The 26,979-nt window shown below is 37.3% G+C and overlaps 1 protein-coding gene across 6 annotated transcripts in view; it reads right to left on the bottom strand.

Annotated features, from left to right (window-relative positions):
• Positions 1–11,583: 11,583 nt before the first annotated feature.
• Positions 11,584–26,979, bottom strand: part of MPP7 (MAGUK p55 scaffold protein 7) — a 92,704-nt gene continuing 77,308 nt past the window's right edge. For all 6 annotated transcript variants that reach the window (XM_060782466.2, XM_060782465.2, XM_060782464.2 and 3 more), the window contains 6 exons: positions 25,829–25,999; positions 19,620–19,700; positions 17,915–18,008; positions 17,395–17,503; positions 16,666–16,809; positions 11,584–14,554 (listed from right to left, as the gene is read on the bottom strand). In XM_060782466.2, the coding sequence (XP_060638449.2) occupies positions 14,375–14,554; positions 16,666–16,809; positions 17,395–17,503; positions 17,915–18,008; positions 19,620–19,700; positions 25,829–25,999 (779 nt within the window). In that variant the 3' untranslated portion in view covers positions 11,584–14,374. The remainder of the gene's footprint in view (positions 14,555–16,665; positions 16,810–17,394; positions 17,504–17,914; positions 18,009–19,619; positions 19,701–25,828; positions 26,000–26,979) is intronic.

Here is a 26,979-nt window from a genome sequence, read left to right on the forward strand (position 1 = left end):
GCAGTCACGATTTTGCATTAGAAGTCAGACTAAAAGAAGTGATTACTGCTCCATCTTTTGACTCTATCCAAGAAAACCAGTCCATTGAGAGTGCAGATCACTCAATTTCTATGAACTGGCCTCTTGGGATTAAGCTCAACATTAGTCACAGCTACACATGGCCATCCAGCTTCTGTTTAAAAGCTTCTTTGGAGGCTTTTAAACAGAGGATGGATGGTCATCTATCAGGGGTGCTTTGAATCCAATTTTGTGCTTCTTGGCAGGGTTGGACTGGATGGTTCACAAGGTCTCTTCCAACTCTATGATTCTATAGGGAACACTGTGATGGTTTCAGCTTTTAAAGTGAAGAACCTCTTTCAGGAGGAGAGAGAAGCCAGAAGAGGGCTTGAATTTGGGTCCCTGAGTGTCATCTTCCTTTCAGGAACATTACCGTAACAGGATTGGGACCAATCTGACCACAGAAAAAGCAGGGGAAATGGTTTGACATGTAACTCCCAGAACTGCAACCCAACCAAGCCGTGCTAGGAGGGGGATTCTGGGTGCTCTAGTACAAAAATGTTATTTTTCCAAGCTGTGGACTAATGTTGCAGTTATTCTTAAAAATTCATCATGTCAGTTTGCCCTTTACAAACTCCCTCTTCTCTTCTCTCCTTCTGTGTCAAGATTTTTTTTTTAGTTTAGAGCAGTGGTTCTCAACCTGTGGGTCCCCAGGTGTTTTGGCCTACAAGTCCCAGAAATCCCAGCCAGTTTACCGGCTGTTAGGATTTCTGGGAGCTGAAGGCCAAAGCATCTAGGGACCCACAGGTTGAGAACTACTAGTTTAGAAGCTTGATGACAGGACCTTTGCATCATTTTGATGCAACCCACTTTAGCATACTATTGCCTGAAAAAAATGCAATAAAACATGACCACATTAACCTCTTCCCATATTTTCCCCAGCATGGAGGGAAAGAGTTAAACTCTATCTCTCTACTCTTGTTCACATCAGAAGCAGTGGTTCCCAACCTTTTTTTTAAACCAGGGATCACTTTGACCAGGGACCATTCTTCAACATTAGTACCAAAAGGGTTATGGATTGGTTTTTTGTCAAATTCATATTCAGTTTGGTTATTTGGGGTGCTGATTCAGAAAACTCCATTGGAGAGACCACATCAGCTATAGTTTCTGATACAGAACATATGCCACCCAGTAGTTGCTATTTGCTCACCCACAAAAACCCATATTTAATGATCCAGAGCTGATGTGGTCTATCCAATGCCATTTTTTGAACCAGTACTCCAAATAACCCCAGGAACAGGCCTAAAAACAAAGACACCAAGGCTTCCAGGCCTCACATGGAACGGCTGTCCTCAGGGGGAGGAAGGAGGAGGAGAAGCAGCAGTCAGGGGGCTTGTTGTTGCTCCTTTCGTGGGTAGTCAGCCTCTCCCTTCCCGACATCCCCATTGCCTCAGCACTATAAGAGGGTTTTGTGAGACCAGTTGCTCTTGTTGCAATGGTGTAGTAACGGTGAGGCCACAAACCATATTTTAGTTCTTGGGGCCCACTGGTAGTCCATGGACCACAGGTTGGGAACCACTGTGTTAAAGGTTTTGGCAGTTTTGGCCTTATACTGGAAACTATGGATCTGAACAACTATTTTGCCTACCCTTTATGTGTATGTTACTACTAGTCACTTTTCAGAGAGCCAAAGTAACCAATCACAATGAATAATACAAACTATATTTGTTACATATATATCAAAATAAAACAATGTTTTTAGATGCCAAAGTTGGAATGGGTATAAGGCACCAAATTTTATTCCCTCTTGAAATAAAGACAAACAAAGGAGGCATTAATTTAAGCATTGGGCTATGACTCTGAAGACCAGGGCAGCATTTCCCATTCAGTAATGGGGGACTTTAGGAAAAGTCTTACATACACAGCATTTAAAAAGCCCATGATAGTCTCAGGTCCCTTCCACACAGCTGAATAAAATCCCACATTATCTGCTTTGAACTGGAATATATGGCAGTGTGGACTCAGGTAACCCAATTCAAAGCAGATTTTGTGGGATTTTTCTGCCGTGATATTCTGGATTATATGGCTGTGTGGAAGGGCCCTAAGAATCACTGTTAGTCAGAAATGACTTGAAAACACACAACAATAACAAAACCAGAGGCTTAGAATGATTTAAATTATATTTGATTTAAAGATTGCTGCTGCTATTAAAAAATGAGTCCACCCATAAGTGCAAGGGGTCTGTGCCCTCCAGATATTCCTGAACTCTGACTCCCTTCGCTCATAAAAATCATGATTCATGGTCAAGGAGGAACATCTGGCAGAACTTCAACCGTTTCCTTCGTTCTGGATCCAAACCAGTATCTTTTCATTCTGTGGCAGGCATGACTACCTGGCATACGTGCCCACTTAGTTATGTTGTTACTCTTCAAGAATAATCTTTGGGACAGCCATTACATTTAAAGCAAATTGAAGGAACCTTTGTGCAGACTTAATTTTCCATATTAAAGCCATTGCATCATTCATCTCTCTAAGAGAGCCTTGGATTTTCCAAAGACCATGAGCAAAAAGCCACCAGAAAATGAAACGTCTGTTGAAGTTTGATTTGTTACAGAAGACTTTCTGGCCACAAACATATACTAACACTAATCATGTGTTAGTAAATTAGAGAGAGAGAGAGGGAGGGAGAGAGGGAGGGAGAGAGAGAGGGAAGCACATTGAGTATCTATGATTTATGATACCACCTTGGTATTTCTTTTCACTTATATCCCTACATACATCTGCTGCACTCTGCTTCTCCTCAATGTAAAGTGTAATATTACAAATATACAGGTCTAAATGAACCATTCTCCAGCAAAGGAGATGAACCATTGACTATTCTAAAGCCTTTGACTGTGTGGATCATAATAAATTGTGGCAAGTTCTTAGTGGGATGGGCATACCAAGCCACCTTGTCTCTCTCCTGAGGAATCTGTACAAGGACCAAGTAGCAACAGTCAGAACTGACCACGGAACAACAGACTGGTTCAAGATTGGGAAAGGCGTACGGCAAGGCTGCATACTCTCACCCAACCTTTTTAACTTGTATGCAGAACACATCATGCGATGTGCGGGGCTGGATGAATGCAAAGCTGGGGTGAAAATTGCTGGAAGAAACATTAACAACCTCAGATATGCAGATGACACCACTCTGATGGCCGAAAGCGAGGAGGAGCTGAGGAGCCTTCTAATCAAGGTGAAAGAAGAAAGCGCAAAAGCCGGGTTGCAGCTAAACGTCAAAAAAAACCAAGATTATGGCAACAAGAATGATTGACAACTGGAAAATAGAGGGAGAAACCGTGGAGGCCGTGACAGACTTTGTATTTCTAGGTGCAAAGATTACTGCAGGTGCAGACTGTAGCCAGGAAATCAGAAGACGCTTACTTCTTGGGAGGAGAGCAATGTTCAGTCTCGATAAAATAGTGAAGAGTAGAGACATCAGACTGGCAACAAAGATCCGCCTAGTCAAAGCCATGGTATTCCCTGTAGTAACCTACGGATGTGAGAGCTGGACCTTAGAGAAGGCTGAGCAAAGGAAGATCGATGCTTTTGAGCTGTGGTGTTGGAGGACAGTGCTGAGAGTCCCTTGGACTGCGAGAAGATCCAACCAGTCCATCCTCCAGGAAATAAAGCCCGGCTGCTCACTGGAGGGAAAGATACTAGAGACAAAGTTGAAGTACTTTGGCCACATCATGAGGAGACAGGAAAGCCTAGAGAAGACAATGATGCTGGGGAAAGTGGAAGGCAAAAGGAAGAGGGGCCGACCAAGGGCAAGATGGATGGATGGCATCCTTGAAGTGACTGGACTGACCTTGAGGGAGCTGGGGGTGGTAACGGCCGACAGGGAGATCTGGCGTAGGCTGGTCCATGAGGTCACGAAGAGTCGGAGACGACTGAACGAATGAACAACAACAAATGAACCATTAAAAGGTTCATATCACCTTTGAAAAACAGATCACTAACATTTAGGACAACAGACATTTTACCCTTTGTTAATATCTACATTCATACCAAAAGAATTACCATACACACACACACACACCCAAAGATGGCCAGCTGCACAAGTGTTCTGAAGTCCTTCTGACATAAAGTCTGTCTTACGCATTATAGACAAGCATATAAAAAGGCTTTGGGATAGTTTAACAAAAAGAATATCCAGGTGGCTTTTAAACTAGAATATAACAAAGGATGAGGTTTCGAGAAATATTAGAATGGAGCAAACAAATTGAAAAGTCCAGTAGAAAGATCTTTAAAAATATATAAGAATAGGGAGAATTGCCAATAATTCATTGAGAGGTGAGCAAAGTGCAAGTTATTATTCTGCTCGGTTTCTCTTCCACTCCCCCTTCCCTTGCTACCTGCAATCTCAAAATACATCCTATTTGGGCCCTGCCCCCAAAACAAAGATTGAAACTGAAACACCAAAACCAAACCAAACAATTGCATTGAATGAACTGTGGATCTTTTCTGGTCTGAGTGATAATTCTGATGTATTATTTACTCACTGCACTGGGACTGTGGTGCAGCTGGCTGGGTGTCAGCTGCATTAAGATCACTACTGACTGAAAGGTCATGAGTTCGAAGCCAGCCATCGGAGTGAGCTTCCGACCAATTTGTGTAGCTTGTTGTTGACCTTTGCAGCCCGAAAGCAAGTTGCATCTGTCAAGTAGGAAAATTAGGTAACACTTATGTGGGGAGGCTAACTAATTTACGAGGCCATAAAAATCTCCGGCAAGCATGCGGGGAATGAGGAAGTACTTCATCGGTGTCGCAGATGGACAGTGAAGCGACAGCTTCCCTGGTGGCCAGAAAAAGTTGGAATGTTAAATAGTCTCTGTTTGTCTATATATGTTGTGTGTCTATGACATTGAATGTCTGTCATGTATATTGTAATCCGCCCTGAGTCCCTTACGAGGTGAGAAGGCTGGAATATAAATACTGTAAATAAATAAATAAATAAATAAATAAATAACTTACATGATCCCTCATAGCCCGAAGATGATGGCCCTCCAAATGTCGTGTCTTGGTGATGTTTACATAAGTGGGTGTACACAGCAAACAAGATCACTATGCAGGCTTTTGTATTAGATCAGATGTTGGACACTTCCTAAGTGTCTAGGACTATGTGATGTATCGGCAAATAATGCATGCAGATCCAAGTAGGGTGGCCTTTTGCAGCTGGCTGATGGTAATTTTGTCAGCACTGACTGTTTTCAAGTGCTGGCCAAGGTCTTTAGGCACTGCACCCAGTGTGCCGATAATTATTATTAAAAGATATAAATCTGTGAAGTTGAAAATTTCCTAGAATGACTACATAAAACATTCTGTGTGAGGTTTGTGTGGCTAGAATCACCTCAAAAGCCCCATCCACATAATAGAAATCTGTGATTCAGATATTTTGTGGCTAAACTAGAAATTGCAGAGTAAAAAAAATCCTTAGTTTGTCCTTTTAAACTGATTGATAATGAGACCGCCAACTAATGTGCAGTGCCTACAAATGTTTGTGTGAAAAGTAGGCAATCTCTTTCAATATTGTCTTCCCCATGCAGATGATGAAAAATCATGATGTTACATGTATTAAGGGACAGAGCATTAATCATAATAACTTGGGTCTTTGTCAGGAGAATAGACAAACCTGCAGAAAATACCAAGAAGTCTTTGACTGGTAAACTGAGATGAGTAATTCCAACACTGAAAACCAGTGTGGTGGTTTGAGTGCTGGACTATAATTCTGAAGACTAGGGTTCAAATCTTCATTCAGCCATGGAAACCTACTGGGTGAACTGGGACAAATCACACCATTTCAGCCTCAGAGGTGAGCTGTGGTGGCACAATGCATTAAACCCTTGTGCTGACTGAACTGCTGACCTGAAGACCTGTGGTTTGAATCTGCAAGATGGGCTGAGCTTCCATCTGTCAGCCCCAGCTTCTCATGCAGGGCTGACAGATGAGAGATGGTAACATATCCGTGTGTCCCTTGGGCAACATCCTTGCAGACAGCCAATTTTCTCACACTAGAAGTGTGGTGAAGTGTAAATTTTTAACTTGAAGTTACGTATAATTATAGATAGATGTTTTAAAGAGTAAGTATTTAAGTTGCATAACAAAGGGGGATGGTAGCCAGCTCAGCTCATGTTGAGCTGGGTTACCATGGAAACAGGGGCGGAGCCAACTGCCACTTGGCAGGGCAGCCATTTTAAAACAGTTAGTCTACAGTCTTTGAACTGTAGGAGTGGCTGGTTCTGTTGAGTAGTGAGAACCAGGAAGGTAATCTGTAGTTTAAAAACTACAGGTAAAGGCTGATTCTATAGCAGTGAGAATCGGGAAGGTTTTGGCTCTTAGCCTGAGTAGTTTAAATAAGTCGAGTTGACTTAATTATATTAATAGTTAGTGAATGAGAGAAAGGGTGAGAGAATCCCAGTGAGGATCTCTATTGCAACAGAAACATCACAAAGAAAGAATAAGCTTGTAACTGAAGTAACCTATTAAGGAAAGAAACACAGTTTAAAGAAATATAAGTTTGAAACCTGTTTAGTGGAAGGAAGTGTCCTTCCCAGAGTTGTTTAAGGAATGTTATAAATGTAACCTTTGAAGATTTGTGCCTCTAAGAGTTATGTTACATTGGAACCATCATTTCAATAAACTTGTTACTGTTTTTCCTAAAGCCTTGTCTCTGATACAATTCTTTTCCAATTTAAGTCTTGCTACACAGAAGAAAGACCAAATCAATATTATTAGCTATAAGCTGCCACTTCCCGGTGGATGTCAGGTGGTGCGATACCGGCTAGACAGTGTAATTTCTCCAGTGGTGTAGGGGGCAGACACCCCATGATAATGCGGCATGTCTCATTAAGAGCCACATCCACTGTTTTAGTGTGGTGAGATGTGTTCCACACTGGGCATGCATACTCGGCGGCGGAGTAGCACAGTGCAAGGGCAGATGTCTTCACTGTATCTGGTTGTGAACCCCAGGTTGTGCCAGTCAGCTTTCGTATGATATTGTTTCTAGCACCCACTTTTTGCTTGATGTTCAGGCAATGCTTCTTGTAGGTAAGAGCACGGTCCAGAATGATAAGCTATGCTATCAATTTAATAAGCCCTTACAGAGTGGTGGCTCCTTTACAAACGTTTACAAATTGGTGACCTCATCACAAATTAGTGGCATCTTCGTGAATCGTTGGATGGCAAAGATGGTCATGCTATTTTATGTATTCATTGTATGTTCTGACCTGAGAGTAGTATATACATTTGTGTCTCCGCAACAAACTTCTAGGTCAGTCAAGCTGAGAAATTATTGTTGGTTAAGATTCACTCACTGAGCATTGTGCAGTGGAGCAATGGGTTAAACCCTTGTGCCGGCTGGACTGCTGACCCGAAGGTTGCTCATTCGAATCTGCAAGACGGGGTTAGTTCCCATCTGTCAGCTCTAGCTTGCAGGGACGTGAGGGAAGCCTCCCAGCAGAGTAGTAACACATCTGTGCATCCCCTGGGCAATGTCTCTGTAGATGGCCAATTCTTTCACACCAGAAGCAACTTGCAGTATGTTCTCAAGTGGCTTCTGACAAAATAAAAAGAGGTGAGCTGAGTGGCTCAGTATTTATCTCACCCACTAATCACACAATTAGTTCTCGTGAATTTTTGTTTTAACAATGTTTATTTCTTAGCCATGTTTCAATGTTTCTATCTATGCAACCCTTTTTGAAGTGGACTGTGGCATGACATTCTGCAATACTTGCTGAATTGAACACTATTTGTGTCTTAATATTTGCACTAAAATGTGCAATGCAAGGCCAGAAAGTTATTTTTGTTCTTTACAATTTGTTCTGTCTACTTGATCTTTATGAAACAAATTGCATTTAGGAAAATATTTAATACTTTGAAGTTTTCTTTAAATTACTTATTTTGCAGGAGCAGAAACAGAAAGCAGATGCCTAACTTGTTATCCATAAGATAACATTGCTTCAATTCCTAATATGTTCCATTGTATTTTATCAGGCCAGGATTTTATGGGATCCTTTTCAACTCAGGGAACAATGATTGATCCTTGCAAAATTTCATTGTAACCTAAAACTGGAAATATGTTTTGCAGCCTTGGTTTCATCAGATTCTCCCAGTGCCAGCAACATAAGGAAAGGCACTGTTTGAAAATATAAAATTCAAAGTTTGAAGATATGTGTGAATGTTCTGCTTGTGTAAGACATACACCTTTGCCAGCCTATAACTTCACTGCTCTGCTGTGAAGAAAAACACTATGATCCTTCAATTAGCCAAGAAAGAAACTCTTGTAGGTACACTTCTTTCAAGGAAACAAAAATATGAACATTCCTGAAAACTGCAACTGGAAAAAAGTTGTGTGTGACTATACACACAAGCATTTGAAAGGACAGTAAACCATTATTTGGTTGAAGAAGCATACATATTGTTAGAATCCTTATTTAAAAGTCTTTTTTTTAAAAAAAAAATCTTTTCAAGCAACAAATTTAAGTATTATATGGAACAACCAATAAAGGTGCCCACAGTAGCCAATATCCTGAGTAACTCAGCTCTGTAACAAGAACAAAAACAATGGAAAGTATCTATTGAATTACCTTAATTGTAAAACAATCTGTCCATTTTCCCTATTGCCACCATCCCAAAGATGAACCTAAGGTTGGCCATAGGAAAAAAATCTCTTTGCTTGGGACAAGAGGTGGATGGCAATTTTGTTTTAATCACTATAATTATTGTGACCTTTTGTGCAGTAATGAATGGCATGCACCTTGATTTCAATGTTTTGTTTTGTTTTTTCGTGTCAGGAGGGACTTGTGAAACTGCAAGATAATAATAATAATAGTAATAATAATAACTTTATTTGTATACAGCCCTATCTCTCCTAGGGAACTCAGAGGGGTTTCCACATATGCAAAATAATACAAAAGCATACAATATAAAACAAAAACATAGGCATAAACTTTTACAATCAATTTAAAACCAGTTGCTTCTGTGATAGAAGTGGCTGTCTCCAAGAATGTTGTCCAGGGGATGCCGGATGTTTTACCATCCTGTGGGAGGATTCTCTCATGTCCCCGCATGAGAAGCTGGAACTGACAGATGGGAGCTCACCCGCTCCCCAGATTCAAACCAGCGATCTTTCGGTCAGCAGTCCTGTCAGCACAAGGGTTAACCTATTGTGCCACCAAAGGCTCCAATGTGATGAATGTGTTTCCTTTGATTTCAATGGGTTCTAATGTCTAATGAAGAAACCTTTTCTTCACAAAAACCGTTTTGGTGCAGCAGACTGCATAATGGTTAACTATCTACAGACTTTCAAACTTTGCCTGGTTTAAAAACCAAATACTGAGAAAAGAATTGATGATATAGTTTTAGCATCACCTACATTTAAAAAAACCGTTTTGGAAACCGCGAACCAGAAAATAAAGGAAAAATTTAGTCCAACTCTCTGAAAGAAGTGTGTGTTGGCCAAAACCAGCACATACGTTTATATGGTTTTATTCATACTGTGAATTTTGAGTTAGGGTCTGTATATATTACTTCTGGGTTCATTAGCATAATAACAACAACAACAACTTTATTTATATTCTGCCCTATATCCCCAGGGGGAATCAGAGTGCATTCCAATAAACAAAAATGCAAGCATTCAATGCCTCAATAACAACAAGTACAAATGTAATAACCCTGAAAAACCCCACATAAAAGGACAGCTTGAACATGAAAACTCTCTAGATCCAGGACGCAATCGAGAGCAATGGAGGCACTCGCCCCATTAAATAGAGTAAAACACGTCACAGCATTTTTTTATTCTGTTTGGCCCAATTGGCAGGGCTCACAGGGAAACCCTGTGCAAGCACGCGGAAGCCTCTTTGCGCTGCGTGATGCCGAATAGGAGAGAAGGAGCCGTGACTGGTTGCCATGTGGCCCATTTCAGACAATTAAATAAATAAATAAATAAATAAATAATGACAGCAGAGCCCTTACTTTTATGGCCAGCCGAACAAGCTGGATTGGCTGAAGGAAACCTGCCAAACCAAATCCGTGCACAAGACTACTACACAATAAAAGGCAACATCTTAGTTCTTAGCCCTGTTCTCCATGTAACTCTAATGCAGGGACACAGTATTTGCAGGGGAAATCAGAAAGTGGTATAATTCTTCCACGTGCTCAATTCTCCCTACTTCTCCAATAAGTTGTTTTAACACTTATTTCCCCAGTTGCTCTCAATGATTGGTAGTAAACAAGAAAAAGAGGGCAGAAAGAATTTGCATTTCCAAGGAAATTAGTAGGCGGGGACAAGATTTTGCATCCTAACACATTTGTTACTTCTCACTGACTTAAATACTTCTCACCTTCCCACTCCACTTCACAAATTATTTTGATTATATGCTTGCAAATAGAACATTTAAAAGTGTATACAACATTAAATAATAAAATTAAACAAACACTTATATTCATCTTTGTTTTACAAATATGCTGATTTACTAATTCAATGTCGTGTCATTAAAAACTGCTCTTATACAGAAGGCATCAGCCACTTTTGTTTGATATTGTATTTTGAGACTGTTGTTGCAAAAATAATATAAACCAATGGGCAGTTTAAACCAAAAGACACCAATTATTAAATGGTAGAACATCTTATGTGAATTTCATTAATTCAGTAGACTCTCTCTGTTTTAGGCAGCAGTCACTGGTGAAGCAATATCACTAATACCAGAAATTATCTGAGCTGCCATAACACTTGATACCTAAAGGACAAATGTTACCCTGACCTCAACAAACATTTCATAAGAATAGACCCTTACATTAACATTTACAAGCAGACATAATCCATAAGAAACACTTTGGATTCTCTTGTATACAAAAGTTTAGACCTTAGTAGATGGCCAGGCAATTTTAAGTTCTGGCTCTTGTTGTATCTACAGAAAATCAATGGTAGTTAGTACCTGACCATTAGGAAAAACCACAGTGATTTATACAAAACTGTATTTTAAAAATGGAACATTTGAAAAGCAACCTATTCCAGTTCGATTATTTCTCATGCAATTAAATGCAGCTGTAGTAAAATGAAGTTTGATTCAGCAAAACAATAAAACCAGTATGAGTCCAGAAAAAAAATGTAAATATGAAAAAATCATTATAGCATGAGTCTTTGTGGGCTGTAGTCCACAAATGCTCATGCTATAATGAATAAGCTTGTTTTTTAAAGTGCCACAAGACTTTGGATTAGCAATTGGCTTTAGACCTCAAACTTTTGCTCAGCATTCAAATAGTGAAAAATAACTGATGGCGCAAGGCAAGTTTTTATGTCCCAGTTACAAAGGTACACACTAGGGTTCAGATGACTGGCATAATAATATGAAAGGATTTGACATCACTGTGCTTCATTTTTTTCCTGCAACAAAAGCTTTAGTTGAGACATCTTTCACTTTTTTACTTATCTGAATGTGACAGTGAATCATGCAAGTGTATTAAGTCTTCACCATTTTTCTGAAGATGACTAATTTGTGTTCCGTATAAAGTGTACGCATTTTACAAAAGCAGATTTTCAAGAGATTATGTCAATAATTTATTGATTGAAGATGATGAATTTGTATTTCAGGCACATCATCGGTAATAGAATTCATGAAAATGTCTAGTATTGCTCTGAGTCCAACAGTATAAAAGTACAACATTTGTTTTACGATGACAGAAAACAACAACAATTCAATAAGGTCACCTGTATTTAAAACATGAGAACACAGTCATCAAAATCATGCTGTATAGTTTCAAGAGACAAATAAAACTTAAGAGAGTTTCGCCTTTAGAACAAAAATTGACTTCAGGTCTCTTTGTTTTTTGTAAATATTCCATGCTTTATATAAATATATATCCCCCAAGGTGCCAAGCAGTTCCTAAGTGCATGCATAGAGCATTCCACTACACTGAAGAAAATACATCGCTTTTGCATATGAAAAGCTCAAGGAACATGGAGCCCCTGGATTGGGGCAAATGCGCTTATCTTATTAAAACAAAGGTGTTTAAAGTCAATGCAGAGTTGGTCAACTCCATCCAAGATTGTAATATGGTGATTCTCATTTTCCACACAAAGAACAAGGCAATGTTACACACACAATAAGTCTCAATTATTGCTGGGAAGACCACAATGTTAAAATGCTCTGTTTTAGGCAGCAGTCACTGGTGAAGCAATATCACTAATACCAGAAATTATCTGAGCTGCCATAACACTTGATACCTAAAGGACAAATGTTACCCTGACCTCAACAAACATTTCATAAGAATAGACCCTTACATTAACATTTACAAGCAGACATAATCCATAAGAAACACTTTGGATTCTCTTGTATACAAAAGTTTAGACCTTAGTAGATGGCCAGGCAATTTTAAGTTCTGGCTCTTGTTGTATCTACAGAAAATCAATGGTAGTTAGTACCTGACCATTAGGAAAAACCACAGTGATTTATACAAAACTGTATTTTAAAAATGGAACATTTGAAAAGCAACCTATTCCAGTTCGATTATTTCTCATGCAATTAAATGCAGCTGTAGTAAAATGAAGTTTGATTCAGCAAAACAATAAAACCAGTATGAGTCCAGAAAAAAAATGTAAATATGAAAAAATCATTATAGCATGAGTCTTTGTGGGCTGTAGTCCACAAATGCTCATGCTATAATGAATAAGCTTGTTTTTTAAAGTGCCACAAGACTTTGTTGGTTCTGCAGCAAGGGACTAACATGGCTGCCTCTTAGGAAAGTAGTAAAACCCGAGACACTCCAAATGACTGTATGTACGTTCAGTGCCAAGCTAAAAGGATGCATCAAAGTAGCATAAATGTTTCCAAGAGACTATGTTTGGGTTGTTGGCATGTCCCTCACATTACATAAAATATGTATCTTTTATAGAAATACATTTTAATATGCGTATTTGTGGAATTTTTACAATGTTTATGTGTTTGAATTATTCTGTAATCCACCTCGAGCCACAAGGAGAGGCGGGTAAGAAATAATAAAAATACTATTATTATTACACTATTTTAAAGCATAAATGTAGTGAACCAAAAAACCAACCATCTATTTAGGCTACATTTGCAAAGGCCTGGTGTTTTATCTGTATCTAAACTAAAATATTTACAAGGAATGTTGAGTTTATAAAGGCAATGTTTCAAATCACAGACACCTACGGATCTGTTTAATAAATGATCACATTGACAAGAAATTCAAAAAATAATAATAATATCCCTTCTCACGTCTTCTCATAAATATATATAGACTCACTAAATTCTTTTGCCCTTAAATAAGACAGCTAACTCCTTTATACGTTAAAATAAAATAACCAGCTTCCTGTTTGCATGCCAAGGCTGTGGTGCATCACCATCACATGCTATCAGTAAGACATATTCACTTGCACAAAAATCTCCCTCTTAAAATCTTCTAATATACTTTGCATCCAGAAGAAATGCAGAAACGCCAGCATGCTCTTTTTTTCTTCCAACTGTGCTCTTCTTCATTGCAGAGAACACAATTTGAGGTTTCAACTGTTTGTGACTAAGCAACATGGTGTAATTACAAGTTTTTAAAACTTTAAAAAATAGATTCTGGGTTTTCTCAAAGGTTGTTTTAGAAAGATGTATATTAAACAATGAAGCAGTCGTATAAATAAAAACCATCTGAACAACTTTCTCTAACGTAAGGGCTATACTTCTAATCTGCCATCTTAGTGCTTTAGATAAGACTTCTTGCCAATCCAAGGTATAGTGTCTTAAGATATCTTTTTTTTTACTCCTGTCAAAGGGAGTGAGCAAGATGGAGGATATTACTGCTAAATGATAAAATCTAAAGTTACATAAGCTTGCTTGACAAAGTGAGCCTCAATGTGGAAGACAAGTCAACACTTCACATTCCTTCACGCCCGCACCCATAGTCCCATATTAGTCATAATTCAGTTTTTAAAAATCTCATGTGAAAGAAATGTATACTTCCTCCAGTTTTAAGTGTGAAACTTCCATTATCAAAATGTGTACAAACACCGATCTCAGACCTTTAATCAGCTCCTGACTCAAAGCACGTTTCCCATGAGAAATACAAATTACTAATGCTATCACTGAAACTGAAGATGCATTTAACTCAACCTGGTAAAAAATAAGGCTTCACTGTGATCTTCTGCATCCAAAATCCTATTTCCAACAGGAAGATTTATACACAGAAAAGTTAAGGTCAACATTCCACTGCACCAAGTTTGTAAATGCATCCGTCTGTCAAAGCTAGAAATGGTTCGCACCAACAAATGTTCATTTAGATCCAACTAAGTACCTTATTAAAACATTCTGAAACCTGTATTTGTTTAATGTTATGAATGCACCCAACTGACTGGAACCCAAAATGCTTCTCTCTCCAGTTTGTCAAAGGTTGTTTTCAATTCGTTATAAGCTGTCGTAAGGTCATCATTCACTATAACTTTGTCAAAAAGATGGCTGTATTGGCTTTCCATAATCTGTGCAGATTTGATCATTTCTTGAAAGTCTTCCTCCTAAAATGGAGAGAAGCAATCAGTCAACAGTAAAAACAAGGGAATCCATGTAACAAGGAATCAAGTGCAATTGCTTGAATTAAATTATACTGACACATTCTACTTAAGCAAAGAGAAACTGCTAATATTCTAGATAAAGGTAAGTTTCCCCTGACATTAAGTCTAGACGTGTCCAACTCGGAGGTGGTGCTCATCTCCATTTCTAAGACAAAGAGCGGCATTGTTTGTAGACACCACCAAGGTCATGTGGCCGGCATGACTACACGGAACGCCGTTACCTTCCTGCTGAAGCAGTACCTATTGATCTACTCACATTTTCATGTTTTCAAACTGCTAGGTTGGCAGAAGCTGGGCCTAACAGCAGGAGCTCACTTCGCTCCCCGGATTCAAACTGCCAACCTTTTGGTCAGCAAGTTCAGTAGCTCAGCGGTTTAACCCACTGCACCACCAGAGGGACCTATAAATATTCTATGTATCCCCCGTCCTTCCCACAAAAAAAAACCTGCTTTAGAGACTTTGCTGACCATCATTTTACAAAGTGTAAAGTTGGGGGGAATCTATACCCTCTATCCAAAGGATGAGTGGACATTTTTGCTGAAGCTCTTCAAACTAAAGACTACATTTAGCGACTAGTTCGTTAAAAATGAATGAAAGATATATTTATAACAAAATTCACATACCCCTTAATTTCACATCATTTGTAGCTGTTTACAAAGTGTCACTCTGCCTACCTTTTAAGATTTTCTCTGCATATCAGCACCATTAGATACTAACTGATAATTAAAGAAATGTCTGTATGTTAGTAAAGCACTGGAAAATGTTTTTTAAGCTGTTTATATTAATGATGTACTGACCAAATGCATTACCTAAGACTCAGCCTGCTATTAGCAAGGGATTTACTAGAACACAGTCTGTATTTTTGGAAATTTGGTATGAATCCAAAGAATCATTCCTTTTGGATTCCTGGGTCTTACTAGGGCTCTTTCAGTAGGTTTATATTCATGTTTTTGGAAACATGGAATTTAATTATATAAAATTAAGACAGAAGATCGTAAGAGAAGCACACTTGTATGGCTACATTACATTTTTCCAAATTAATAAACTATTTATGTACTCAACAGACCAGTCTTGAAAAGTCTCATTAATTCAAGTATTCCAAATGAATGGTTTTGTAGACAAACAATATTTATAGCAAAAGATGTCTCAGAAAAAAATATCACACTGTGCATTGCTGTAGTTCTTTGACTAATATTGACAGAAGAAAAATAATAAATTCCAATCTTTTGAGGGATTTTCCAAGAGTAGTCTGCTAATTTCCAAGGACACAACTTAACGACTTCCATAGACACCATCACTTTGAATATGAAGATTTTTTTCCGTGTCAAGAGCGACTTGAGAAACTGCAAGTATCTTCTGTTGTGAGAGAATTGGCCATCTGCAAAGACCTTACCCAGAGGACACCCAGATGTTTTAATGTACTACCATCCTTGTGGGAGGTTTTTCTCATGTCCCTGCATGGAGAGCTGGAGCTGACAGAGGGAGCTCATCCACACTCTCCCTGGATTCGAACCTGCAACCTGTCAGTCTTCAGTCCTGCTGGCACAAGGGTTTAACCCACTGCGCCACCGAGGGACTGATGAAACTGAGGGGCATGGAGGATGGTATATCAATGCTTATTTCACCTGTTTTCCTGTCTAATCCATATTTGCTGCCAATTGGCCTGGTACATTATTTAGCATGTGGTTCTGGGGAGATGGACACAAAACAAAAAGCCAGATTTACCCAGATCTGATACAGTTAAGTCTTGGGATTCACTCATAAAATGAATAAGATCCTCTCATCAACTGCAATGGAACAGAGAGGAGCACTGTAGGATAGAGGTTTAATTCATCCTGCTTAACAGGGCAAATTCCCATATAAAAAATGTTAATCTCCCCCTCCTCTCAGCCCAGAAAAGTGAGGGAAGAGAGAAATCAACTTCCTTTATTCAGCTTTCCATACTTTGTCTACATTATGAAGCCCTTACTTCCATGGACATGTGGCCATTTTCACTGATAGCTATAATAATTATGGCCACTTTTCACACTTGTAGCAAGACAAGAGTCACTTACTTGAAAAGGCTTGGCCGCACCTTTTTCATCCTTGCTTGAAATAATCTTGGCATTTTTTCTTGTTTCGCGCAAGCGCTCAATTGAAGGAGGCTTTATAAATATGACAAATGGTTTAAATTCTAGTGTCCTTAAATGCTTCACTGTCTGGAGAAAAAAATGTTAAGTTTCAAAGGGCTTGATTTAATTTTTGTTTCTTTTGGACAAGACATGAAATCTGGCAGTCTCCCCCTTTTAACAGCTATGACACGATTGTTCTCTCGCATTCACTCCAGTTTTATTAAACATAATGTATACAGAAATTTAACAGTGTAGAGAAATTTCAACTTTTTCATTCAAAAAGAAATCTCATTAAACATCAGTTATTCTGTTCATGCATTCAAATTCAAGAGACAATCCAATAAAATGCCAAAACTGAATAGGGAAGTGCACATTAAGCCTGCAAAAATAAATCTGTTTTCATATGCACCATGCATGAAGGTTTTGACACTCAAGTACACACCTTCACTTCAGTAACATTTGACTCTGATATCTTTAGATTAAAGGTTTGAGGGAAGAGAACTGTTTTGTTGGGTTATTTTTTACTTGTAAAGTGCTATATACAATGATGGCACAATATTACTTAATTAGAAACTAGTATGCCATTATTCCTCACATAAAATTGCAACCAGGCAATGCAAATCAACATTGGATTAAAAATAGGAAACTGAAAAAAACGTTTTGCTTACTTACATGTGGTTGAACATCCAACAAACATACTTTATTTTTAGCCAAAACAGATCGAACTGAGTCTATGCTGGTACCATAGTAATTGTTTTTATATTCCCCGTATTCAATAAACCTGAAATAGAAAACTGATCTTATTCCTGTTACATTTACAGAATGCTCCCTAACATAAAACTACATAAATATCAGTTCTACCACAGGTTTTTAAAAACTTTATTATTTTTTTAAAATGGCAACCCTGTTTTTAGTACATTTATACCGAGAGAGAAGGAATTCACTAATGCTGTTTATCCTTCTCCCCTAAACTAATGCAACGTAACATAACAGGAGGGAGGATAAGCTAAACAACAGAAATTACTGAAAGCTGAAAGCATGATTCAAAATATCTGCTGCACTTAACGTTTTTAAATCAAATTTTCATTTATTATTTTAATAATCCTTAAATGAGAATAAGAACCATATTGCTATGAAGTAAATCTATAAATGACAAAACATCGAAATCACACATGCTCCTGTTTCCACGTACTTGTTGTTCTGTACATCTGTTTCAAACAGGTGCTTTGAAATAAAAGTGTATTCAACACCATCACTTTCTTGATTTCTTCTTGGTCGTGTTGTATCTGATATCATTGGAGAGAATTTTTAGAATGTTACAAATAAAGAGAAACAAAATTATTCCATTGGGCATTAAACATACAGAGCAACACACTGTTGTAAATAGATGATATTCAACCCAAAAAAATCACGGGGAGAAAACTAACAATCAGAACTCCCAACTCCTTTTCAGGTGATCAGGAATGGGCTTGTATAGATGTTATTTAATATTTTCAGTTATTTATATAGTGCTATCCCTGCACATAGTGCTTTATAAGTTCTGTGTCCTCAAACTCATTAACCTCATTAAGAGATGATATAAATGAAAAAGGGAGGTGGGAGATGATTATGTCAAGCAGATACTACTTTTGTTTCTCAGTGACAGTTGGGATGGGTGGAGGGTGCTTCATCTGATCCTGGGCCTGAGCACAATGAAGCTGTGGTAGTTTCTTAGTATCACCCCCTGAGAACAGGGCAGTGGCATTTGGGATGGACAGAGGGCTCTTCATCTGTTGTTAGGCCTAAGAATGCTGGAGCTACACCTGCCTCCTCTTCTTCTCTCCCTCCGGTGCTACAGTAATCACAGTTGGGCTAGATGAAGGATTTTATCTGCTTCTAGGCTAAGCATGATGAAGCTGTGACTGCTTATACCTCAGGGCAGTGACTTATTTAATCTTTATATTCTCTTCAGAGCACACAGAAGTATACTCACATAGTTTTTCAGTGTGGGGCCAAGTCTAAGCCTGGCCATCCATTCTCTGGCTCTCTAGTTGTTTCAACATTCAAAGAAGGGACAATGGAGAAAGCACGTGGACTACTCCTAATCTCAAAATTTAAAGCTTAAGCTTTATATGTTTTTATTTTATGGATTGTTGTTATAGTTAAGCTGTCCTTATCTTTGTCTATAATTTCTAAATAATGATTCTGAACATGACTGCCACAATTGTTAGTATCAGTGTTTCATTTTGAAAGAGAAACCCAAACTCTAAAATCATATAGAACATTCTGCCTCCCTCAACTTCCCACAGAAAGATAACACACGTAAACAATTATTGGTTAGCAACAAACTGCTTTCATTCTACAGAAAGTGTTTTGACAAAATGATTATTTTTAACCAAGTGTGGATATTAAATTCAGGACAAATTCCCATTTACTGCAAATGAAGTAAGTCTGTGCTTCCCTATGACTTGAAATGGTTTCTATTGATGTGTGGAATGGTTTACAAACAAGAGTTTTCACCTGGTTATGACCTTACTGGCCCACTGGGCCACTCTAATTCTGCCCAGGAGGCAACAAATTCCTGCTGTCTATGCTAGTTTTGGCACATGTTGTATACCTCTATTCCACCCACTCTTTAGGCTACTATCCTACATGTTTAATATCCTGATCTCCTAGAAATATTTAAAATAAGTATTTCAGCTTCCAAAATACAAGATATCAAATGTAGTCGCAGAAAGTGTGATATCACATTTATGCTAGGGAAAAAATGCTGATGAAAGATCATTTGTTTAAACTTTTAATCAAGATGTAAGTAACACTGAAGGCATTTAAAACTGTTTTGCATAACAAATACACAATTTTATGTTATACAAAACTTTATTGATATAGGAAGCATTTTCAGAGCAGGCTTGACTTACGTGGCACTGTCACACCGTAATGCTGAGTATCACTGATTAGCAATTTCCGTTTCAGCTCATTTAGTCCTACACCTACAGGACCTGAAATTTAAGCAGATTTTAGTCTATTATTCTTCTTTGATTACTTATGATGAGATACCAAAAAGGCTGAACCAGAGACATAAAACCAGAAAAAACATTTGCACTGGAACATCACCAACAGCATCAGTATTCACTATGTAGAAAACTGCCAAAGGTTTGAATTTATGTGAGCTATGGACTTGAGAAACTTTAGCACTGTGTCATCTATGAAATAAATGAACAGCCTAAAAGAATCAAACTCCAATCTAAACCTTGGAAATTACTGAAAGCTGAGCCACACATCATAACGGATACTGCAAAGCTGATTGGAAAAAAGTGCCAAAAAGGGAAATCAACATGATGTTGGAACAACTGATTAATAGTTACAAAATTTGGCAACATTTAGTTTAGGAAAAGGCAGAAGAGAGACAACATTACAGGTGTATTAAATACTACATGGTGAGGACAACGTGTGGGAGAGAATACTTCGAGAATCTGGGAACAGGGGTCCTTTTTCCATTCCTCTCTGACAATGTCCCTGGCTTCCTCCCAGAGTCATTATGGGTTACAGTCAATTAGGCTTACTAGTGCAAATCTATCTTTTTATATTATCTTTAAATTCTATGGGAATAGTCTTCAAGTCAGATTTTGTCACAGCTGTTTTGATATTCGTCTTTAGCTTTACTTTAATTTTTGATATTAGCAGTTGGTACTGCACGCCACCATCTGCTTCTGGTCTTGCTTTTGCAGAAAGAATAGATCTTCTCCAGCTTGTGCTTCCAATGCAGTCTATTTGATTTCTATATAGGCCATCCATTCACGTCCACGTATAAAGTTGTCTCCTTAGTTGCTTGAAAAATGTGTTTGAGATGAGCAAACTATTAGCCTTGCAGATTTCAGTCAGTCACTCCCCTGCTTCATTTCTTGATCCTAGGCCAAATTTCCCCACACAAACTTTGATCGTGCTCTGTTTTGTATGTTTGCATCCCAATTGTCAAAGGTTAACAAGAAGTTCTGCTTTGGTGTATAATCTATTTACTCCTGAATTTGAAGAAATAATCTTTTAATTTCTTATTTTGACTCTGTAGGTGGAGCACAAACTTTAATTATGGTTTAATTCATGGGTTTTCCATGAAGTTTTATTGATATTATTCTATCAGACCTTGAATTTTTTTGGCTGTTGTTGCTACATCTCTCTTCACTATAAATGCCATCCCATTTCTTCTGAAAATTTCATTTCTTGAGTAAAATAGCATGTAATTATAATACCTGGTGCTAAAAGTACCTGCTTTCGAGAGATTAGACTGTTTTGGTAAATCTAATGGGGAATTATTGGCATTTTCCTTTCTACTATCCATGCTTGATAGATATGATTACAAATGCTGGCTACATATACACAATATCTGCATTTCTCTTAAAGAAATTATCAATCCTGCCAGAATTTTTTTCAACAGCCTACTTTATCATTCTTTCCTTTTAATCCCAGTAAAAGGTCCTTATTCTTATAACCAACCTATTTCTCCAACAGGTTACCATATCACCCACAGCTACAATTCTCTCCGACAATTATATGTATACTAGTTGGAGCTGTGACTGGTCCTGTTTCTAAAACAAAAAAATGGCAAAAGACAGATTATGGGTTCAGTTTAGATAGAAATAAAATGTGTTTCTGTGCAAACGACAAACTATATGAGTAACTATATAATTGGAAGTGTAAAAAAGAAAGCCATGGAGATAAAGCTAAGAATAAAAGATAGGAAAAAGCTTTTCATGGATGAAGAAGAGGAATGCCACATTGGGATTTAACAGGAAAGATATCACAGCATCTACACTTGATCTTAGCCAAAAGGCCGAGAAGCGATATATATCACAGCATCCAATAAATTATTATAGTGTGGACCAGAGAGGACAGATTTATTTATTTACAGCATTTATATGCCGCCCTTCTCACCCTGAAGGGGACTCAGAGCGGCTTACAATATATATTTTCATACAATATATTATATTATTAGCATAGTACAATATCAGTATATATTACTATATTGCACTATACCATTATATTGTAATATTATTAGTAATATTACATGTAATGTAAAAATATAATTATAATTATAATATTGAATTATTATTACTAGTATTATATTGTATTACATTATAATATTATAAATATTATATGTATATACAATATACCATATTATACAGGGTTAGTCAAAATGAATAGGCCAATAAGAAAATTAATTGTACCCGAATGTATGTTTACTGTAACCAAACCAAATTTTCGAACATCTCTGAAGGTGAGACAAAACTTTGATAATTTATCTGTCGATACGTAGCTGTAGTTTGGTTACAATAAACATACATTCGTCTAAAATTAATTTTCTTATTGGCCTATTCATTTTGACTAACCCTGTATTATTAGTAAAGACAAGATGGAAATGTCTTCTGCTCCCCTCTGTCTTCTCTCTGGCCAGAGCAGCCATTGGTGCCAGAAGGGGGAGGGGCCTCTTAAGTGATGATATAGGCAGAAGACAAGATGGAAGTGTCTTCTGCTCCCTTCTGTCTTCTCTCTGGCCAGAGCAGAGATCCACTTAAAACAACAGAACAATCTGTTCAAACCTAGTCACATCCAGATACATATGACATACAACTCCCATCACCCCCAGCCTTCATGGCATCAATTTGAAGAAGGCTGCAATAAGAACATAAACAGAAGTAAGCTTAACAATGCAGTCTGAGCCCTGCCAAATGCACAATGGAGGAGCTACTTATAGCAAGTGGCCAGCTACTGGTCAAAGGACATTTAGTATAATGCCAAGTTTTTTAAAATTTGAGTTTTTGAAATACATTACAACTGGGCCCTCGGTTCGCTTCTGATAGGATAAATAAATAGCTTATCAAGAATAAAGTTACCAAACCTTGAGAGCAGTTGTACTTACTGAAGAGCACAGACAAAAATCAGACATCATCTTTCTGTAGACTGAATCTGATATTTTGGCTAAGCCTACCATCAAATGAATAACAACAATCATAAAAAGGAACAAGGAGCTTTAGGTTTATTGTTATAGGGAGTTTATAATCTGTGAACTAAAATAAATATACTGTATATTTTTAAAGTTAAAAAGCAGTCATTTTTAAAACTAGGTTCCAACACTAATTTGTGCTTTCACTTGCTAAAGCTGAATATTTCTTGCCACAACCAATTATGTGAAAATTTAATTATTTGTCCTTGTGTTTCCTGGCGCTAACATTAAAATTGTATTTCACACATCATACTGGATGCTGCTACTAGCATACATAAAGCTTTAAAATTTGACCATTTCTGCTGCACTTATATCAGCAGTGCCAGTTTTTCCACATTTTAACTAAGACATTTTTATGACATTGGCCAGACTTAAGCTGCTTCTAATACCAAGAGAGAAACATCAAAATTACTGAAGTCTGCAATAAATTTGTGAGCTGCTTTTGTTACTGTAAAAGCACACTTTCTTCACTTGATTTATTACCACAAAAATAAAATGAAATTTCTAGATATTCCTCAGAGCCAGCATATGTGATTTGTTATAAGAACTCTACTTATCACACATTTCACAGAACTCTGTTGATATAGGTGTAAAATCAACTCAACCATGTTATTACTTGCTGTGTAGAAGCCACAATCTCTCGCTCACAGTAGTAAGTGCCTGAACTTATGCATTACAGAATGAGAAAGCTGTTTATTAAAAACTGATTTTAAGTGTTCCCTTGGATATGAGCTATATAAAACAGCAGTTCTACAGTTCATAACAGTCCCTGATAGAGGGTTATATTTCTTCTGGTCTGCATTTTTTTAATAACGGAAGACATACTATTAATGAAGCGGTGACCTACATACTAGTGCAAAAGAAGCAAAAATATAGTGCTACAAGTAGAAAAAGTTGAGTTTACAAAAAAAATCACAAAGACAAATGCTTTTATGAGTAAGAAAGCACAACAGGCCTCAGAAATGATACAAGGCTGCTGACTAAATCTAAGAACCCCCTAATTTATGTATCCCCTTTTTCTATTGGTGACTAATCCTGAGTCTAATATTCTGAGTCTAAGAATATTCACTGCTGTTGCTACTTTATAGTCATCTTGTCTCCTTCCCTAAAACTGGGGCTCAAAGTACCTTGTAAAATTTAAAATGCAGTAAAATATAAATGATTAAAATGTAATTAAACTATATATAGAGTGAAAATAATTTAAAATATATCTTTAAAAAATGAACAGCATAGTATTAAACGCCCTTGTAGACTAATTTCCAAAAGCCTGTAAGACTTACGAAGTTTTTGCTGCCAATGGAAACAGCAAGGAGGTAATCAGATTAATGTCCTCAGGAAACGAGTTCCAAAGTTGAAGACCAGTCACTGAGAAGGTCTTTTCCCTTGTTCTCTCCTATTATAAGTCAGTTAAACTACTGTAACTAGTGAATTTATTGTGTGAATCCTACAACCAGCTCCAGTCTACCATCTGGCTGCATCTGTAGTTCTTTGAGACAAGTCGGAAGTTCCCAAACTTTATTCAAAAGGTAACCCCATTTTGGGTGTATTAAAACAGGTTGAATGCCTATTTCCAGATCTACCATTAGATTGACCAGAAGTATCTCTTTCTTGCTTGGAATAAGTTTCAATGTCTATTTAGTTGAATTATTAAACAGAATACTGCCTGAGCTCATCTGCAACTTTAGCCTAGTAGCTCCCATTGCTCCCACTTAGTTATGGTAGCATACTTCCAGGGAAAAATAAAGCACATTGCGGGCTCTGAATTAATTTCATATACTGCTTAGCTTCAGAATTTATGGATATTATTATTGGCTACTGATAAAGAACATAATCCTTGAGTCATAGAAATAGCAGAAAAAATGGCTTAGTAAAGGGATAATGAAAGCAAAACTAATGAACTTCCCTGCCTTTCCAGCATTAGCACAGAAGCTTTTATTTTTATGTTATTTGGGTTTTTTTTTAAAAAAAATACTGCCTTTCTTCTAATATAGGTATTCAAGTACAGACCAAAGATCTTATTTTAAAAAATCTCTATACCTAGATGGCAGATCTGCAATTAACTATTCTGAATGGAAGACAATGAGATAGGCCATAAAGATCCTCTGGGCCTAACCCTTATTTTCAGATGTGTATTAAAAGATTATTTAATCTTTCTAGATTTTCAAATATATCTAGAAGGTTCCGAAGCTGTCTGCTCAGGCGCAGAAACTACCATATGTGCGTATTCACAGTTGACCACGATGGGAAAGTTACCTTGACTTTCTCATAATTCTGTAATATATCCCTTCAAATGTGGATTTTGCCCTTTGCAGCTCTCAATAAAAATTACAGATTACCTCGCTGAGGCCAAGTCAAAAGACCTATTCAGGCCTTACTCTCCTTGATCTCTCTGAAGCCCTTGAGACATCTTTTGTTAGATTCAATTCATGACCTAGAGTTTGCTGATTCAGTCTTCTACTGGTTCATGTCTTATTTCTCAGGTCAGTCATTTAATGAGGTAGCTAGAGGTCAACATTTTGGTTGGGGCTCCACATGTTGCCTAAAAGGTAACATGGCAAAGACAGAACTGCTTCTTTTTCATCCAGAATCTTCCTTACAACATGCATTCTACATCACTATTAATGATGTCCCCATTTATCCTGTGAAGGAGGCATGTAGTATTTGCTTTATTTTTTTACTCTTCTTTGCCTTTTGTTCCTCACATTAATGCTGTAGCAAACTCATATTGATGCTTCCTTTATAGTAATGTCAAAAATAGGACATTTTCTTTCTGCTTCCTCCGCTAAGACCTGAATTCATGCTTTGGTCATTTTCCACCTTGATTGCTGCAATCTATGTACTACTCTTCCATTATCACACTGTAATCTGAAAAATAGTTGCTTTTACTTTTGTAAGCAGTTTGCAATATTTTGAAAAACAGAAGATCAGAAGTAAATCATGGCAAATCAAACAATGATTCAGTTGGTAGGGAGCATTTATGACATCGACAATGTTTTCAAGTTTTAAAATGTAATAAAAATACCAATTTAACTTGACTAAACTGGCATAAAACTCCAAATAATGTCACAATATACTAAAAGTGCCATCATCACATTTGACCTAACTTCCTAAGTCAGAAATAAAACTTACCAACCAAGACTACTAATCGATATTTTTCATTTGGTTGTCGTTTATACTTTGCTACTTCTTCATAGGTTGGGACATCTGCCGTATCATATTGGTCACTCTTCTTGCACTCATACATGGTCTTGTTTGTTTTTCTATCTTTTCTGCTTAGCCGAAAACTTCTCCTAAAGCCAGCTGCAGTTACAAGATTTGTTAAAAGGGAAAGTGTTAATGCCATCAACCAAGCAAGAAGCCCATCTACAACAAATGCTCCTTCAAATGGTTACTTTACTGCTTTTATTATAACTGTTTTTACATGCATACATACACACGCCACACACATCAATACTGAAGTCCATATATTTTCCCATATATTTGCTTAGGTATGTGTGGTATGTTTTCATATTTTTCCCTATATTAACCCATTTTAAAACTTTCTTCTGTTGTTTTTAAACATGCAGTCTATTTGTGTGACTAAATAATCTCAGTTCCAAAGCACCAATTTCAGGAAGTATGTGTTTCAAGTGCGAAAGGATATATTAAATTTGGTAGCAGCTTTCAAAACTATATCTAATTGATGTAGCAAAGTTGGATACTAGCTAAACATTGAGGACAAAATAATGTCTACCTTACTCGCATTACCCATGAATCCCTGAGGTCTGAAAAATTTAATTTGAAAAACCCAGATACTTATGTTAGTAAATGCTATAGCAATCTCCCACAGGATGCAAGTTGCCCATTTGTCACATATGTCCTAACAGACAAGATCATATTTTTTCACCTTCAAGTCAATTCAGAAGTTAATATGTATGTTTCTAAATATGCAATTAAAAATTAAAGTAAAACTAACATCTGGCAAACTCAATAACATTGTAATGAACAAATAAATAAGAAAAATGCATTAATTTTCCTATAAAATAAAAAGAACACTGGAAACAATAACCATATGTAACATGATTGTTATTCTTGGGTTATAAATGCCATTTCCTAATTGGTTCTATCATAAAAACATGGAAGAGTTTATTAAGCTGCAAAAACTTTGTTTTTGCAGGACATCGTGCAGTACATTTTGCTATAGTTTTTCAATGAATATCTCATAGAGACTCAAGCAATTAAACACAGTTTGTGGCAGCCACAAAAACAGTATAACAGCTACTTTCAAAGTAAGTACTGCA

The sequence above is a fragment of the Anolis sagrei genome, chromosome 6 (assembly GCF_037176765.1).
Source record: "Anolis sagrei isolate rAnoSag1 chromosome 6, rAnoSag1.mat, whole genome shotgun sequence".
In the NCBI taxonomy this organism is placed as follows: Eukaryota; Metazoa; Chordata; class Lepidosauria; order Squamata; family Dactyloidae; genus Anolis; species Anolis sagrei.